General features: G+C 38.4%; 1 protein-coding gene across 1 annotated transcript in view; it reads left to right on the top strand.

The window, feature by feature from the left end:
- The window catches only part of LOC136862852 (N(G),N(G)-dimethylarginine dimethylaminohydrolase 1), a 266,667-nt gene that overhangs the window by 219,147 nt on the left and 27,996 nt on the right, over positions 1 to 19,524 (top strand). Inside the window, exon 5 of the mRNA XM_067139114.2 lies at positions 3,208 to 3,336. Coding sequence (XP_066995215.1) covers positions 3,208 to 3,336 — 129 coding nt within the window. The remainder of the gene's footprint in view (positions 1 to 3,207; positions 3,337 to 19,524) is intronic.

Below are 19,524 nucleotides of genomic sequence, written 5' to 3'. Positions count from 1 at the left end.
AGAAATTACAAGAATTCTCAGGGCCTGTCACCTCTTGGCTATCATCTACTGTCAGCTGAGGAACGAGAATTCTCAGAGCCTAACTTCTCTTGGCTTTCACCCACTGTTTCCTGAGAAGATCCTAAAGCGGAAAATTTTCAACAACACGTCCTTGCCTGAGAATTCTTGTCATTTTTTTTGTTTTTTGTTTTTTAAAAACAATTGTTATTTGACTTATTATGTTGAATACATTACGCATATTAAGACTTCAAGCTTTAGATACTATTGAGATTCAACAGGATTTATGACTCAAATTTTAATGTATTCAACATAAGTCAACTAACAATTGTTTTTAAAAAGCAAAAAACTTGAGAATTATAGCCAAATCCCATTACTGTGAGGATATTACTGTGTTTTGGATGTCAGTGTTATTAGAATCAATGTCTATCCCAATTTTAGCACTGTCATTTTAAATTGTTAAACTGTCCATAGTGTTTACAAATGCCTATGTTCATGTATTTTACCGCTTAGTTTTTAGAATCATAATTAAGTACAAATTAGTTATAAGCAAATTAACAATGACAGGTCTTAACCTTGAGACAAGTTGCAAAGGCTGAGGATGCTCGGAAACAGAGTGAAACATGTCCCTTTTAATGTAATGTTGTAGTAAAATGAATTTCTAACAGCACAAAATCAATTGTATTGAATAGGTGGAATAGAAAAATAAAAAATAAAAATTTGTATGCAGTTATTTCACCATATTCCACACATGTTTGATTGGTGACAAGTCCAGTGATCGGGCTAGCCTGGGCAACAGTCTGACATCCTGTGACAACAAGAAGGCACGTGTTCGTGCAGCAACATGTGGCCGCACATTGTCCTGCTGAAATATGGCGTCTGGGGTGTCTTGCAGAAAGGGTATGGCTACGGGTCGCAGGATGTCATTCACGTAGGTCAAACTGGTCACAGTGCCTTGGACACGCACCAACTGTGATTTGTGGTTGTACCCAATAGCACCCCACACCGTAAGGTCTTGAGTTGGCTCTGTATGTCTTGTGCGAATGCAGTCAGTGTGATGCCTCTCCCCCTGTCTGCGGCGAACCAAAATGCGGCCATCATTTTCAAACAAACAGAACCTGGATTCATTCAAAAACACTATCTGCTGCCATTCCTGTCCCCATTGACATCGTTCCATATGCCATTGCAGTCTAGCATATTTATGCACATTAGTTAAAAGTAGGCGGAGAAGTGGACGACTCGCCGGTAACCCAGACCATAATAAATGGCGATGGCCTGTCACTCGTGATAGTATACGATGTGCTACAATGTTCCTAAGGCCTTTTGTGAACAATTCTGTACACACCCGTTGCACTGCTGACACACTTCGTCCCACACGAGGAGCAATTTCCCGGATGGATGCATCACGTTCTCTTATGCCAAAATTGCTCCCTGTTTCAAACTCACTCACGTGACGGTACGATTCTCGCATACGTCTGCTCATGTCACACTGATCCATTACCTTCAGTTTATAATGACGACGAGAGCCGCATGTCCTAATGCACATGTCCTTTGAACATGAACTTCCTATCTCTAAGTCTTTTAAGGTGTTCTTGTTTTTATGATCATGAGTGTATTCTGCTCACTCAGGATTGTGTTATGAGGTGCATAATGTGGAATCATGATAATCACATGGAGTCTGTATTTTAGGAAGATTATTCTCAAATATTTTCGTTAACATTAGGTCTGTCAAAAGACTGTATAACAACAAATGTTTAAGAATACGTTATTTCCGTTCCTTTATGCCATGTACGTAATTATCACACGATGGATAGTAACGCAACTGATTATGAGGAATGTGATTTTTTGTCGAAGTCCCGTGGGACATGCCGTGCGTGTCCCTTCAAGTTGGGGAACGGGAAAAACTAAAGAGCCATATTACTTTTTTTTATAGGACAGATATTAAGGGAGGTATCATCATTGTCTGAATGCCACGCCAGTCGTCATGGATACGATATGCAACCTGAGAACCATGGAGAATTTCGCACAACTTCGGACCGGAACTGTACTGTACAATAAATTAGGAAATCATCATCATCATCATCATCAATCTCTCTCGACTTTGTTCAGCTTCATTATATTTCGTGTTACTGCCACGCACTTTCGTACAAAAATATCATTTTAACCTGTCACATTAAACGGGTGAATAGAGCCATGTTACTTCACGTAAATTCCTGAAGGTAACATGTAGTCAACTGTATATTCTCATGCAAAGAATGGATACAAAAGCTAGTCTTTCTTAAAATTTCATAAAGTTTTTGTCATTAGATGGGATTATATGAGTAATACTTGAAGTTGTGAACATAATTGTAATTTGAAGGCATTTGTTGTAATTTAAGTACAACTAATTGATATTTTGTAAACATAAGGCTTAAAATACTCTCCAATAGTAAGCAAAATTTTCTTGGTGTCTGTTGAACAGGTTTTAAACAATGCATATTGAAAATAAGTCTTACAATTTACAACAGTTTCATATCCATGTTCCCTTAATTCATTGGGTAAAATAATTGGATTTGGCCGTTTGAAAAATATGTGAGAAGAAAGGTTCAGGGATATGAAAATTGTAACAATTTGTTTAAAGTGATTTTAAAATAGATAGAACTACCATATACAATAAAATGTGTAGTATCATTGGATTTATCTCAAAATGAGACTAGCTGCGTAACATATTTGAGTAGACATTCAGCTTCTCTGCTTAGGGTTGTGAGGTTGAATCCCAGCTTGATTAGGATTTAAGAGCGCTTAAATGCAAGAGACCTGTGTTTGTGGATTTACATCTGTTTTAAAGAACACCCTTTCTGACTAAGTTCTACCATTTCAGTGTTTTTGAGAATCCGTAGCAATTAAAGGAATGTAAAACTCATCTCTTCTTAAATGATCAACAGCTCAGAGAGATGTATGGGGGGGGGGTAGAAAGAGAGAGAGAATATCTGCACAGAATTATGTATGATCTTGACATATATGTCGTTTTCTGTAATGATGATTGATAATTCTTCTTTGAAGCCATTGGCCCATATAATGTTAAGATGAACTGTTAACATTTTTGAAGAAGTGTACTTTGGGAGTTTGCAAGGTATTGATTGAAGTATGGTTGCATTCCTCAATTGCAAATATGAATTAAATTTGTTGTTGAATGGATGAGGTTCTTCATATTATCTCATTGCTTTTCAGCGCATTGAACGTGAGGCTACCTTCAGTTACCAGACTCTCACTGTTCCGGAAGATATTGCTGCCAACGTTCTGTATGTAAATGGAACTTTGATACATAGGTCTGTTGAAGAGATACCAGAATCATGCAAGGTAAGGACTTAAAAATATATATACTGGGCGCTACAGCTGCCCCTATTCGCTCAGTTTTATGCAACCTGCAGATTATAGCCTAACCTAAACATATTGACTTTGGCTACTCACAGCAATATGTGGTCTTACTACGCTTTCTATAGTTCGTATATTTGTGACAACAAAATCAGCATTAATGATAAAATACCGAATGATGGTAACGAATTGTGAAAATTCTTTATTGCAGAATTGTCATGTACTGAGAATATAATGGCTCAATGACTGGAAGTAGTATTGACATAGGAGCTGTAAATGACTAGTCATAGTAGCCGAGCATGCTGAAAGTTAGAGAAGGAAACCAGTGCTCATTAGCTGGAGGTTCTAGTTCAGTGTAGGAAGAATATTTTTTATTTCGTTGTTAATGTTTGTGTGACTAACGTGGTTGAAGACAAAATCTAAATCATGATCAGTTCTCATGTTGCAGGTACACTGCTACGTTTGTTTTTAAATATCTCTTAAAAGAGCTCTTTGCAGTAAAGCAAGCTATTACAGACAGAGGTGCAGTGGGCTTGTGTATGGCCATTTGGTTAATGAAGCACAGTATAAAATGACCACCTCCTTCGTTAATGCAAATTGGAACACGTTGGAGGAGAGACATTCTTGCATGCTCTAACATATGTGGTGGAACCTGCCTGCAGATTTCATTGATGAGCCGCCGTAAAGGATTCGGACTCCCTGGCTCCTGTTCATAGACTCTTTCGTTTAAATAACCTCAGAGGAAAAATCTAGATGAGTTAACCGGCCATGTAACAGGACCTCCTCGTCCAATCCATTGCCCAGGATATGTCCTATGCAAGTGGTTCCGTACTGCCAACGACCAGAATGGAGGAGCTCCATCCTGCTTGAACCACATGCTTAATCGTATCATAAGGGACACATCCTCCAATAAGAGCGGGAGGTATTCACGAAGAAACAGTAGATAGCGCCGTCCCGTGGAGTTTCTTTCGAAGAAATCAAGCTCCCCTAATGTAATGAGGATTTTCATTGCTCCAGTGTTGGAAGTTGTGACGTTTAACAGGTCCGTTGTTGTGAAAGTTGGATCCATCACTAGAGAGAAATCTGCGTCAGCTTCAACTCTACAATATCCATTGCAAAAATTCTATCCATGTTTGAAAGTCTAATGTAGCCACACAGACGCACACAAGATGCTGTCAGTTGGTACAATGAATTTTATTTATATATTCACAAATTAATACACATAAACTTAATCACCGAATCACAAAACAGAAACACTTCACCTGTAGAATATCAACAAAGCCGCCATCTTTAAACAGTTGACAACTGACACCAAATACCACAGTTGAAAACAGATGGCTACTGATCAATTCAACATGGAGACTGCCTGGCTCATGGCATGTCAGCCACGTGCTACTAAACAATAACTCTCTTCCAACAACTGTCACCCACTTCACCGTCACGATCATCTCTTTATATATATCTGGCCAGATTTCTAGAAAGATACATTACGAAAGAAACTACCTTCTTGAATATTCCAGAGCGTCCAATACATAGATCAAAATGTACAGAATATTCTCAATTTTTCGAGCGCCTATACCATTCTGGAAGTTACAGTGTGTTTCACAATTATGGATTACAAATTATACAGGTAAGAATGAATGAATTTACAGGTACTTACATTAACAGAACTGATATCAATGTCTGTGTACAACACATGTTTCATAACCTCACACACCATACGATCATTTAACTACGTAAATAATAATAATAACACTAATACTTTCATGACATAACCTCACACACAATGCAATCGTTCGCTACATAAATAGTAATAATACTTAATGAGATAACCTCACACACAACACGATCGTATCGTAGTAATAATAATAATATAATAATAATAATACAAATACTAACATGATGTAACACACAAGCCATACGTACAATTAATAATAATAATAATAATAATAATAATCATGATCGAAAAATAACAACAATAACCATAATAATTCTAGCTCGATATCTGCATCAGTTACCCATGAGTGAGAGAATATTATTTTCAAGTTATACCTATTATTGCACTTGCGTCAAGTCATCTCTGTTAAGTTCCTGGTTTAGTTATTGATGGTAGGGATGGAATTTATGGCGGTGCAATATGTGCAATACAGATACATAACTGATGTTCAGTTCATTTCCAATGGCCCATGAGCTTATAGGCGGGTTGTACGTAATTGCATTTTGAACAGGTCCTGTGTTATTACGAGACGTCACTGGAGCATCCATAACGGGGGGGTGGGTAATGTACGAAAGGACTCCGTTGCACTCAACCGTCTTTCAACATTTTGAAATGCATCTGCATTTGGCAGCGTTCGTCTAGGAAATCGTTCTTGATACGAGCGTCTGGCTTCCCATGACTTCTGGCTTGCTTCCCCATACAGTAGTACCACCATAACCTAACCTAAGCCCATGGCAATACAGCCCTGAAGGGCCTTGGCCTACCAAGCGACCACTGCTCAGCCCGAAGGTCTGCAGATTACAAGGTGTCGTGTGGTCAGTACAACGAATACTCTTGGCCGTTATTCTTGGCTTTCTAGACCAGGACAGTAGTACCATATTCACATAATCCAATGAATACATAATGTTTGCTTTTGCATTAATCGTACAGTAGGTGTCTGCACCTTGCTGCAAATAATACGATGTGCTGTTTCATGTGCCCTCCGTATGAAGTCCAGACTGCTGTTAGTCATTCTTTGAGTCAAATGTGCACAGTTGCTTGGTTGAATGGGTGTGTCATAATGCTGACAATAAATGCAGTGCGCTTCATTCGTTGTGGCCATTTGCCTTGTGAAAGGCGCATGTTATTATTCCTTTCTTATGCATGCTTTGTTTGTAATGTTGAAAAATGACTTTTGATACTTATGGAAGTTAACCCATAATTACGAATACCTTTAAGAGTGTAATATATAGTAATAAAATCGAAAAGGTCGCAACTAGATTCGAACTATGAATCCTTGGCAAAGACCACATGTTGGCTGCGATTAGGATCATCTAGCCATTCCAGGCGATGAAGTGTAGGTCTCGTAACTGTATACCACTGGAATAATAGAGTCTGTCACTTCGACACTGATCTTGTATGTTACAAGTTCTGAACTCGAATGTGCAGATAGGCTAGGTTTATCTTGCTGTAAATGCCACACAGTGCTAAAGAATCAAATCCCTCTTAAGCTCAGATAATTGCAACCATTCCGTACGTGTAGAGTGTGTCTCTTACTTGGTTGAATGACTCCAGCATAATGTTTCAGGTGATATTCTCAATTATTTGTCCATAGTGGGTGCTTATGTGGCGATGTTTATTATGCCTATTTATTATAACTTCCTTAGAAGAATATCTGAGACTTCAGAAAATTCAAGTCTTTGTAAAAGATGCCTAGGCGAGTACGATATTAAAATTTAAAAAGGCATGACTCAAGAAGGGTTTGAACTCTCACTGCTCCAAGTAGGTTATCAAGGTACATCTGCCATGCATAATCCAGTGCAGCTACTCCCAGCGGGAACATTCACCCCTTATAACTATGTGTTCACAAGGAGAGCGAAGTTCTCGCTTCAAAAGTTACTGATGTGTTACAGCCTTATGGTCCGATTTTAGGCCATGATTGAATGCTCCAATGGTAGGAATCATGTACCGTAAGCTATCACATCTGCTGTACAGTATTTGCGTGCCATAGATTATAAAGTACTGTGAAAAACACAATTCTATCAATTTTGATGTAATGAGACTATACAAAATGGCAGTGAATTGACATGTCCATACTTGGTCCTAACCTATCACATTTTCTATGATACTGCAACTGCCCTTTGCTATCAAAAGAAAATGGCCTCATGGACTGATCAGGTGCGCAATTCTCTACCGTGAGCTATAGGTTCATACAGTACAGAAACTTTTCGTAAAAATTACTAGAATATTGGACTGTGCTCTATGTAAAATGGTAGTGTTATTGAGATAGGCGTCATTTACTGCCTCTTGTATCATTTTTGCATTGTGCGAGGAAGTTTATAACGGGCTAACATCACATGTCATTGCTGTAAAATGTTGTGCAAGATGGGGCTAAGAGACATTTCATTTCTAGCTGGTGGCATATGTTCGGAGAAAAATAGAGACAGCTGTACCACCCAGTATATTCCTTTCTTATTTATTGTAGTTTCTCTGATGTTTATGTAGATTAATTTAATAATGAACTTTTGAGCTTTCAGTAACGTGAATGCATAGTAGGTAAGTTGGAATGAACTCTGTAACTATGTGATAGTGCAGTAACTTGATACAGTAAGTTGAACTTCTTACAGTAACTTGAAATACCACATGCTTGAAACTGCAATTTTTTGTCTTTGAATATTTCTCTCCACACTATCCCTATAAGACGTAGAATGAGAAGCAGCTCTTCTTGGCCATTGTTGCGTACTCTAGAGACTAAGAAGTATATGGTAATGTATATAATATTATCTTTATAATTGTAAATTTAATAGTTTGTTCATAATATTTCTGTAAAAAGTTGAATGTCTGAAAAATATTCTATATTCAACATTTAATATAATGAAGACTGTTGAACAGAGGAAGTGATATTGTGCAGAAATGAATATTACAACCAGTTTAGTTTTCTAGGATATTACATAAAAATTTAAAGGAATACTCTCTTTTCTTGCTGTCCAGATATTATGTACTGGATAATTATATACCCGGGCTGGCCACAACAAGGCTCGCGAGCCGCATGCAGCTCTTGAGTCAGTCTTGTGCGGCTCTTTACACCAAGCTTAGAGCAAAATTAATTGATATAATTATTGGAAACTAACAACAACGCCATCATGACTAATCACAGCGGTTTCAATAAAGATTTTCCTGTTGGCTGTCAGTTAATGAAAACCAAACTGAAATCACTAAAGGAAAACCTTAATGGTCAGAGTAGGGTTATGTCAATTTTTACTAAGGAAGCAGATTTGACAACCGAAGCTTGCTTCATCCTGGCTTTTAATATTGCGAAAGCAAAAAAATATCCTTACACAGAGGGGGAGTTTATTAAGAAGAACATGGCACAAGTTATTTCTGTTTTAGAACCTGAAAATAAGAAACTGCAGAAACTGATCCACGAAATGCCCGCTGCTAGGCACACAATAGATAGGTGAGTTTCTGTTATTAGTGCGAATATTTTAGATAATTTACAAAAAAGTCTAAGCGAGTGCTCAGCAGTAAGTCTGGCTCTGGATGAGTCTGCTGATATCAAATATAAACCACAACTAGCCATATTTGTGAGGTATGTATCAAAGTACTTGGAGGTGGTGGAAGAACTTTTAGACCTGGTTATTTTGAAGGATGCTACTGGTAGTTGTGATATTAAAGAAGCCCTGGATCTTTTTTTATTACAGAAAAACTCAGTGCCTATCGGTAATATTGGCAACATTGCCACCGATGGTGCACCATCTTTGACTGGCATGAAACAAGGGCTCATTGGGCTTTTAAATGATGATACATCATTTCCTAATTTCCTACCTGTACATTGTGTTATTCACAGAGAACATTTATCAGAAAAATAGTTTCAGTACCCGCATATTATGCAGGTAGTTCTAAAAATTGTGAACCGTATCTCCTAAAGTGCCGAAGCACGCCAACAGTTCAAATCTTTTATAGGAGCTTCCTGATGATGCATCTTGGTACTGCTTAGTAAGATGGCTATCAGCGTGCCCTTACTGCGTACAATAACAGCGTAATAAAATCCTCCGACTGCTGAGATGATCTCAGAGTCTGTTTACTACAAAATTCGCTTTACGTGAATTCCAAAGGGTGGTGCATTAGCTTAAAAATGCATAATCCCAATATCTGCAATGGACGTCTCCATTCCTACCTGCCTAATTCAATGCTTTAGACAGACTAGAATTGCAATACATATCTATCAATAACTTATTCTACTAATTCATTCTATGAATAATTATATCTTAACAACTAGTTTATTAACAGGCTGTGAGCTTGCATCCGGGAGATAGTAGGTTCGAATCCCACTATCGGCAGTCCTGAAAATGGTTTTCCGTGGTTTCCCATTTTCACACCAGGCAAATGCTGGGGCTGTACCTTAATTATGGCCACGGCCGCTTCCTTCCAATTCCTAGGCCTTTCCTATCCCATCGTCGCCATAAGACCTATCTGTGTCGGTGCGACGCAAAGCCCCTAGCAAAAAAAAAAAAAAAAGTTTATTAACATCATATTTAAGCATAGGAAAGAGAAAATCTTATTGTCCTAATTGACTCTTCAAAATTCCAAATAAATATCATGATATTGAATTTATGTACATATCAATTCTAATTATGATCACTTGTAGTCTTGACATGAGCTAACTTTCTCATTTTCTTTCATTGAAATGTTAATTAAACACTACTCTTACGTTATTGTATATCCACAGGTTTGTATACTGAAGATTATTTAAATCTTTGGAAAAGGGATTCATATTTTACGTTTTTAAGCTTTAATTTATAATATCAACCACCTAAATTGTTCTTTTGTCACTGTCGAATATGTTAATTACCGTTGAATGACTCGCTAAGCTTGCTATCTCTACTGCCATGCAAAATCCTGGCACCTACTGGCGTTACCATACTGTATTTAATCATTTATTCAACATCGTATTACCATATGAAATCATTATCTAAGAATGAACTCTGACTATTCTAGTTCTTAATCAATCACAGTATTATTTAAGATCCTAAGTTCTACCTTCAATGAAATGTCATTTGCTTCTTAACATAATTCACTTCTTTCAGTTGACTGGTTAGCTCAATTACATCTATGGATGTCAGAATTTATCATTACAGCATTATTCTCCACCTATAACCTTGCGTAATATCAACATGAGATAATTATTCAGGGTATTCCTAACCTTATTTTTATTTCCAACATATGGATATAGTGAACACTATCTGACTTGTCGTTTACCTGTGTCGGTTGGCTATGCCTTCATTATATTACTCTACTCCCACGATGTGATGTGTTTCCATGTCAATGCTTCCTGTACGATCCAGGCTAAATTAAACGTAGTCTTCATATTTATTTTATCATTTCTGTACCTAATTCATATAAATTCTTCTCGATGATTTATTATTTACGTCATTATAACTTGCATATCATTTATTTCATTCATAACATCTTCATAACGTAGCCATTTCTATTACATCTCATAACCTTTACTCATAAACATATTTCCCACGACGTATTTTCTTCCATTGAAAACATCTTCACTTCACTGGATCACATCTCATTTCCCACAATGACATCTAACCTCCTAGTATATTGTATTACTCCTTTCCGTTTCTGCACCGACTAAGAATACGTTATATTTGCGGCATATCTCTTCCATATCATGTTATCATGAAGACCAACGACACGTTAGGTTACTTGACCCTTATAAAATTTTCATTTCTCTACATATGCTGTCATTATGCTGTAGTAACCCTACTCATTTCTGCTATCAGTAATAAATTCTCCATAGCTAACACATTGCATTCAATATACACTATCACTTCTCTCAATCGAGGTATATCGATCTTAACATATCTTAACTTTGAGAACTCTATCTTCACACTTCACTTCATTAATCCCGATTATATCATATCTACACACTGATATATAATATTCATCACACAATATCTTAAATTAATTTAATTAAGAACTATACTATAGTAAACTTAGCTTGTCATTCTCGGGATTATAACAAATGTGTAGCCATCCGGGCTACCGCTGTTGCACTTGGCCGGCTGGATCCCATAGATTCTGCATCAGGTTGGTTGGATCAGCTAGGACATCAGGTTGGTTGGACGGTCCGTTGCACACTCGTCCCCAAGTCAGTCCACTGCAGATCTAGCAGCACATAGTGTCGGACTTCATTCTTTCGCTAAGCTGTAGAGAATATAAATATGATGTGAACAAGTTCATATCGACGTCTTCCACAATTCAACAGTCTTCTCATGTTTTTCTATATCTCTGATGGTAATTATGACTGCTTTCAACTACGTTCTATGAAATTTGCTACTGTTCAAATATCAGTTCTGCTTTAAATTGATAGAGAATTCAGATTGTCTTTCCGCTTTTCTGACGTTCTTTCTCTATTAATCTTCCTTTTTGAAATTATCTTCTTTACTTATCTGGCAATATTTTTCTCTTCGTCAACGATCAGTATTCTGGTCCTTGTCTGACCATTCGCCTTGCCTGCTAAGTCTTCCTCCTCTTATTTTAAATTATACTACTGCTCTTTCTTAATGAATATGTAATATCTTGCTATATTTTCCTTTTTCAAATAGTTATCTGCAGACTATCTTATTCATATTCAGCCAATTTCATTGTGATCCTTCATAGATGATGCCTACGTCAAGCTTTCAATCCTTTGCAGTTAGTTGTGATAATAATAATATATATATTTTATCCTGTTTTTTTTTCAAACAGTCCACTTAGCATTTCAATGGTCTTATCTTCCACCACCTTCGTGATTATGCTCTACTTCTACGTGTTTGGCCCCCTGTGAACTTCTGAATCACAGTTTGCTTAGCATGAATTTCGTCTCGCCTCGTCCATACATCGATTTTGACGCCATTTTATAATGCGGCAGAAAATGCAATGTTACAGTGAGTAAGCAATGTTCTTGGCAGAATTTTTTAAATTACTTCCAATCAAACAGTTTATGGAAGATAAAGGAAAATCCTTCCCTGAACTTGCTGACCCCCAGTGGTTGTTAGATTTGGCTTTTTTATAGATGTGGTGCGGCATTTAAAAATGCTAAACATTTCTTTACAACGAAGAAAGAAACTTATTTCTGATTTAGCCGAGACTGTATTTAGCTTTCATAGTGAGTTAAAAGCTTTTTGGGAAAGACCTTCAGACTAAAACATTTGCTCACTTCAAATGTTTGAAGAAAATTGCTGAAAGCCTTTCTGACATTCAGGCGGAAGCTGAAGATTACCTGAGTAAGATGTCTGGCCTTGCTGAAGAAATCAATGGCAGATTTAATGATTTGAGATCACTTAAACCTGAAAAATCTTTTTGCTGTTGATGATGTGGGCAATGGCTGTCCTGTTTCATCAGCAATAACAAAGGATTCAGCAGCTGTAGAGTTGGAGCTACTAGAACTGCAAGAGGACGAAGGCCTAAAAGAACTCAAACTAAGTGGAGTTTCTACCATACAATTTTGGAAGATTGTTCTGGAAGAAAAATACCCACTAACAAAAGAGTGCTAAGAGACTTATCTCAATCTTTGGGACTACTTCTGGTGTGTGATTCACTGTACTCAGCGTTTAAATTCATTAAATCTAAATATCGATCTGAACTAACTGATGAACATTTAAGTGAACTTTTGCTAACTGCGCTTACCAATTATCAGCCAGATTTCAAAAAACTAACAGCAAAAATGAACACTTGAGAAAGCACTTCTCAAAAGTAAAATCTCATTCCTCGGTGTGTACCTGAACAATAATGTTCCGTGTAGTGTAGAAAATAAATGTTACTTCATTTGTTATAAAATGAAAAATGTGTCTTCATTTTATAATCAGTTTTCTAAACATGCTCCCAATTTTGTCTCCTAAATTTGTGGCTCCAAAAATTAAGGTTAGTGGCCACCCCTGTTATATACTGTGGCATGGAAATCATCTGCATCCTTCATTTTGTAACAAGGCTTGGGTGTAGCAAGTCAGCCTGTCTCCAACAGCGGGCAAATCAGAGTTATGGCTCCCACCCTCTCACCACTACAGGCAACCAGCCCACTACCACCATTACTGCCAGCACCCTGTTTCTCTTTGATGGTGTAGAAACTATGAGAACCCAGATGAACCTAGGGCTTTCCATGTCCAGATATCTCCAGCAGCTTTTCCTCATCTGAAAAATTGGGTAGCACCGGTCTCCCTATCAAAGTGCCTGCCAGATTAGTTCCAGAGGGTCGTTGTGAGCTCTATCAGCGATTGAGAGTGAGGAGTACAGTTATGTGACAGCACAGCACTGGAGTGCTGCCTGTGAACTGTTGACAAGGGATAACAGTGCGGAGAGACAAGGGAGATCAGAACGGACAACGTGGAACAGTTGTGAGGACTATCAAGTGAGTGAACCTTGTGCCACGTATAGATCGAAAGACTGTTTATGCACTTAAACGGTAAAATGTGCAGCCATTAATAGTGTACTGTTACTTTTGTCGTAAACTGCTCTAAGATACAAGTGACAGTTACAGAAATTACTGTAGTGTTAATGTGTTAGTTTGTAAGTGTGTGAGTGAATGCTTATGTGATTGAAATCCGGCTCCATGGCTAAATGGTTAGCGTGCTGGCCTTTGGTCAAAGGGGTTCCGGGTTTGATTCCCGGCAGGGTCTAGAATTTTTAACCATCATTGGTTGATTTCACTGGTACGTGGGCTGGGTGTATGTGTCGTCTTCACATCATTTCATCCTCATCACGATGTGCGGGTTGCCTTTGGGCGTCTAATCAAAAGACCTGCAACTGGCAAGCCAAACATGTCCTCGGACATTCCCGCATACCTGCCAACCCTTCCGATTTACCCGGAAACTTTCCGTTTTTTAACTCACCTCCTGATTTTCTGGTTTATTTTTAATTCTTCCTATTTTTGACCAATATAACCTCCAGTACAGTCAACAGTCTTCCCCTAGGATAAAGGATAAATTCTTATGTGCTTGTGTAATTTACCCAGCCTCATTTTCAAGCGTATTTATTTGATGCTTTATTTTGTGATTGCATCGTCCGTCGCCTTCGTGTATCGTGTTTCCTGCTCGCTAGAGCAGCAGGTGTACTTTATGGCTAGGGAATCAGGATGGCAATCATCCTACAAGCAAGAGAGGCTGGCGCGTGCTAGCAAATCAGTTAATCGAGGCAAAAGGATAAGTTTGTTATTGTGTGGTTCGTGCACTATTAACATTATTTCTGTGCGTAATTTTGTTGGAGTTGTAGACCACATGTTTTTTCTAGCGGTTCTATGCTTTTCCCCCTGTCAAACTCATATGGTAATAATGTATGAGACATATCGATCTGTTTTGTATGTTGTAGTTTTGTGTATTTCAGTGCATTTTTGTTCATTCTTACTTCATAATTATAATGAGTTGAATGTGTTTCAGGAAGTTGTGTCGCTGTCAGTTTCTGGTATCTTCATTTCAGGTTATGGCCAAAAAACATAACAAATGTTGCCTCCATGTGTTCAGAGATACCTACAAAATTAAATTTCCGTTCATAAAGGAAACTACTATGCGTTTTGTTGCGTGTGTCGGTGTGATACAAATATTATTATTCGTATGTATGTGTCATAAATGAGAGTGATTAGGTACATTTTCTTGTATCCCTTTTTATATTTTTTAGTTTAACATTTTAAATTTAATGGTCAGTTCACATTGTAACTGTAGATATGTATGCCTTTTATCCTGTCCTTTTTTTTTCCACTTAGACCATGGCACAATATATTTGTTTTGAACCCCACTGTCGGCAGCCCTGAAAATGGTTTTCCGTGGTTTCCCATTTTCACACCAGGCATATGCTGGGGCTGTACCTTAATTAAGGCCACGGCCGCTTCCTTCCCACTCCTACCACTTTCCTGTCCCATCGTCACCATAAGACCTATCTGTGTCAGTGCGATGTAAAGCAACTAGCAAAAATATATACAGTATATATATATTTGATGAAATCCAAGAATTAAAAACGTCTTCCTATTTTTGATTTCTAAAAGCTGGCAGCAATGCTCATGGCACTAAAAGTCATAATGCCATTTCATTTCTTTATATGATTGAACATTGAGAACAAAGAGAGCACGGTACCTAGAGTGATTGTGTGCCTATGTGATTGTATAACCATTAGTGTTAATTAATAAATCTTAAAGAGTAGAAGCTACTTCTGTCTAATTTCCTCGTCCTGAGGAGATTTTCTACCCTTATTTGTTTGCGGACAGATTTCACTTTCTCTACCCTAGGCCTAGAGATACTTAGTTCACTACAGATCAGATAGTGGTCTGTATCATCGAAAAATCCCCAGAAAACTTGTACATTCCTAACAGATTTCCTGGATTCGAAGTCAGTTAAGATATAGTCTATTATGGATCTGGTACCCCTAGCCTCCCATGTGTAGCGGTGAACAGCCTTATGCTTGAAGAATGTATTCGTAACTGCTAAACCCATACTAGCACAGAAGTCCACCAAACGCTTCCCATTCCCATTAGCTCCCATATCTTCCCCACATTTACCAATCACCCTTTCGTATCCTTCAGTTCTATTCCCAACACTCGCATTGAAATCGCCCATTAGCACTATCCTTGCTGTTGACCCTGACCACGATGTCACTCAATGCTTCATAAAACTTGTCAACTTCATCCTCATCTGCACCCTCACATGGTGAATACACGGACACAATTCTTGTCCTAATTCCTTCAACTGACAAACCTACCCACATCATTCGCTCATTTACGTGCCTAACAGAAACTATGTTGTGTGCAATGGTATTCCTGATAAAGAGCCCTACCCCAGACTCTGCCCTTCCCTTTCTAACACCCGTCAAGTACACTTTATAATCTCCTATCTCTTCCTAATTATCTCCCCTTACCCGAATATCACTCACTCCTAGCACATCCAGATGCATCCTCTTTGCTGACTCAGCCAGTTCTACTTTCTTTCTTCCATAAGCCCCATTAATATTGATAGCTCCCCATCGAATTCCATTTCGTTCGCCAAGTTGTTTCCAAGGAGTCCCTCGCCTGTCAAATGGGAGTGGGACTCCGTTACTCCCATAGGTCCGAGGGGTAAATCAATGGAGTGAAACTTGTAGTAAATCTTTTATCGATGGAGTAAGGATAAACCTGGTATGCTACCCAAATTTAATTTCAGGGATAAACAGAAACTGATAAGGTTAAAAAGCAAGTATGGAGCCTCGTCAGCCTGATGACCATTGTCTTAGAAGAGGGAGTTCCTTCTTGCTCTACAGAGTTCATTATTCCTCTAATTTTTTTGCAGGTGGCGGCCAATTTTGTTATTATACTTTAGCCTAGTGACCATTTATACATTTAGTATTTTCAATTTTGCCGAAGTATTACAACTTTATTTCAAGAGAGCTTCCGGTTTTAATTTAGACTGCCCATGCTTAAGTTCATTTAATTCCATCTTCAGTCCACACTTGATTTCATCCCGACTTCATTTTAGTTAACTTAATTCCGATTTGAGTTCACTTGTAATCTTGTTTACAAGTTGGTCCAGTTTGGATGAGAATTCACTGAACTTACTGAGAAGAGTATTTATATTCTTTATATCAGAGATGACTATAAGCTACAAAGCAGAGATGACTACAAGCATGTATTTATTTATCTACTACCCCGCCATCACGTTGCAACTGGTTCAGAATCAGGGTTGACTGGTAGCTTACTTTGTAGCTTGTAGTCATCTCTGCTTTGTAGCTTATAGTCATCTCTGATATAAAGAATATAAATACTCTTCTCAGTAAGTTCAGTGAATTCTCATCCAAACTGGACCAACTTGTAAACAAGATTACAAGTGAACTCAAATCGGAATTAAGTTAACTAAAATGAAGTCGGGATGAAATCAAGTGTGGACTGAAGATGGAATTAAATGAACTTAAGCATGGGCAGTCTAAATTAAAACCGGAAGCTCTCTTGAAATAAAGTTGTAATACTTCGGCAAAATTGAAAATACTAAATGTATAAATGGTCACTAGGCTAAAGTATAATAACAAAATTGGCCGCCACCTGCAAAAAAATTAGAGGAATAATGAACTCTGTAGAGCAAGAAGGAACTCCCTCTTCTAAGACAATGGTCATCAGGCTGACGAGGCTCCATACTTGCTTTTTAACCTTATCAGTTTCTGTTTATCCCTGAAATTAAATTTGGGTAGCATACCAGGTTTATCCTTACTCCATCGATAAAAGATTTACTACAAGTTTCACTCCATTGATTTACCCCTCGGACCTATGGGAGTAACGGAGTCCCACTCCCATTTGACAGGCGAGGGACTCCTTGGAAACAACTTGGCGAACGAAATGGAATTCGATGGGGAGCTATCAATATTAATGGGGCTTATGGAAGAAAGAAAGTAGAACTGGCTGAGTCAGCAAAGAGGATGCATCTGGATGTGCTAGGAGTGAGTGATATTCGGGTAAGGGGAGATAATTAGGAAGAGATAGGAGATTATAAAGTGTACTTGACGGGTGTTAGAAAGGGAAGGGCAGAGTCTGGGGTAGGGCTCTTTATCAGGAATACCATTGCACACAACATAGTTTCTGTTAGGCACGTAAATGAGCGAATGATGTGGGTAGATTTGTCAGTTGAAGGAATTAGGACAAGAATTGTGTCCGTGTATTCACCATGTGAGGGTGCAGATGAGGATGAAGTTGACAAGTTTTATGAAGCATTGAGTGACATCGTGGTCAGGGTCAACAGCAAGGATAGTGCTAATGGGCGATTTCAATGCGAGTGTTGGGAATAGAACTGAAGGATACGAAAGGGTGATTGGTAAATGTGGGGAAGATATGGGAGCTAATGGGAATGGGAAGCGTTTGGTGGACTTCTGTGCTAGTATGGGTTTAGCAGTTACGAATACATTCTTCAAGCATAAGGCTGTTCACCGCTACACATGGGAGGCTAGGGGTACCAGATCCATAATAGACTATATCTTAACTGACTTCGAATCCAGGAAATCTGTTAGGAATGTACAAGTTTTCTGGGGATTTTTCGATGATACAGACCACTATCTGATCTGTAGTGAACTAAGTATCTCTAGGCCTAGGGTAGAGAAAGTGAAATCTGTCCGCAAACAAATAAGGGTAGAAAATCTCCTCAGGACGAGGAAATTAGACAGAAGTACATGGATATGATTAGTGAGAAGTTTCGAACAGTAGACAGTAAGCAGGTTCAGGATATAGAAAAAGAATGGGTGGCATACAGGGATGCTGTAGTAGAAACAGCAAGGGAATGCCTAGGAACAACAGTGTGTAAAGATGGGAAAAGGTGAACATCTTGGTGGAATGATGAAGTGAGAGCAGCCTGTAAACGTAAAAAGAAGGCTTATCAGAAATGGCTCCAAACAAGGGCCGAGGCAGACAGGGATTTGTACGTTGATGAAAGAAACAGAGCGAAACAAATAGTTGTTGAATCCAAAAAGAAGTCGTGGGAAGATTTTGGTAATAAACTGGAAAGGCTAGGTCAAGCAGCAGGGGAACCTTTCTGGACAGTAATAAAGAATCTTAGGAAGGGAGGGGAAATAGGAAATGGACAGTGTTTTGAGTAATTCAGGTGAACTCATAATAGATCCCAGGGAATCACTGGAGGGGTGGAGGGAATATTCTGAAGAACTCAAAGTAAAAGGAAATTATCCTGGTGATGTTGCAAACAGCCAAGCTCATGGGAAGGAGGAAAATGATGTTGGTGAAATTATGCTTGAGGAAGTGGAAAGGATAGTAAATAAACTCCATTGTCATAAAGCAGCAGGAATAGATTAAATTAGACCTGAAATGGTGAAGTATAGTGGGAAGGCAGGGATGAAATGGCTTCATAGAGTAGTAAAATTAGCATGGAGTGTTGGTAAGGTACCTTCAGATTGGACAAAAGCAGTAATTGCACCTATGTATAAGCAAGGGAACAGGAAGGATTGCAACAACTATCGAGGTATCTCATTGATTAGTATACCAGACAAAGTATTCACTGGCATCTTGGAAGGGAGGGTGCGATCAGTCGTTGAGAGGAAGTTGGATGAAAACCAGTGTGGTTTCAGACCACAGAGAGGCTGTCAGGATCAGATTTTCAGTATGCGCCAGGTAATTGAAAAATGCTACGAGAGGAATAGGCAGTTGTGTTTATATTTCGTAGATCTAGGGAAAGCATATGACAGGGTACCGAGGGAAAAGATGTTCGCTATACTGGGGGACTATGGAATTAAAGGTAAATTATTAAAATCAGTCAAAGACATATATGTTGACAATTTGGCTTCAGTAAGAATTAATGGTAGAATGAGTTCTTGGTTCAGGATACTTACAGGGGTTAGACAAGGCTGTAATCTTTCACCTTTGTTGTTCGTAGTTTACGTGGATCATCTGCTGAAAGGTATAAAATGGCAGGGAGGGGTTCAGTTAGGTGGAAATGTAGTAAGCAGTCTGGCCTGTGCTGATGACTTGGTCTTAATGG

Source organism: Anabrus simplex, chromosome 2 (assembly GCF_040414725.1).
Source record: "Anabrus simplex isolate iqAnaSimp1 chromosome 2, ASM4041472v1, whole genome shotgun sequence".
In the NCBI taxonomy this organism is placed as follows: Eukaryota; Metazoa; Arthropoda; class Insecta; order Orthoptera; family Tettigoniidae; genus Anabrus; species Anabrus simplex.
The sequence above is the reverse complement of the archived record's forward strand: the minus strand, read 5'-3'. Positions and strand labels throughout refer to the sequence as shown.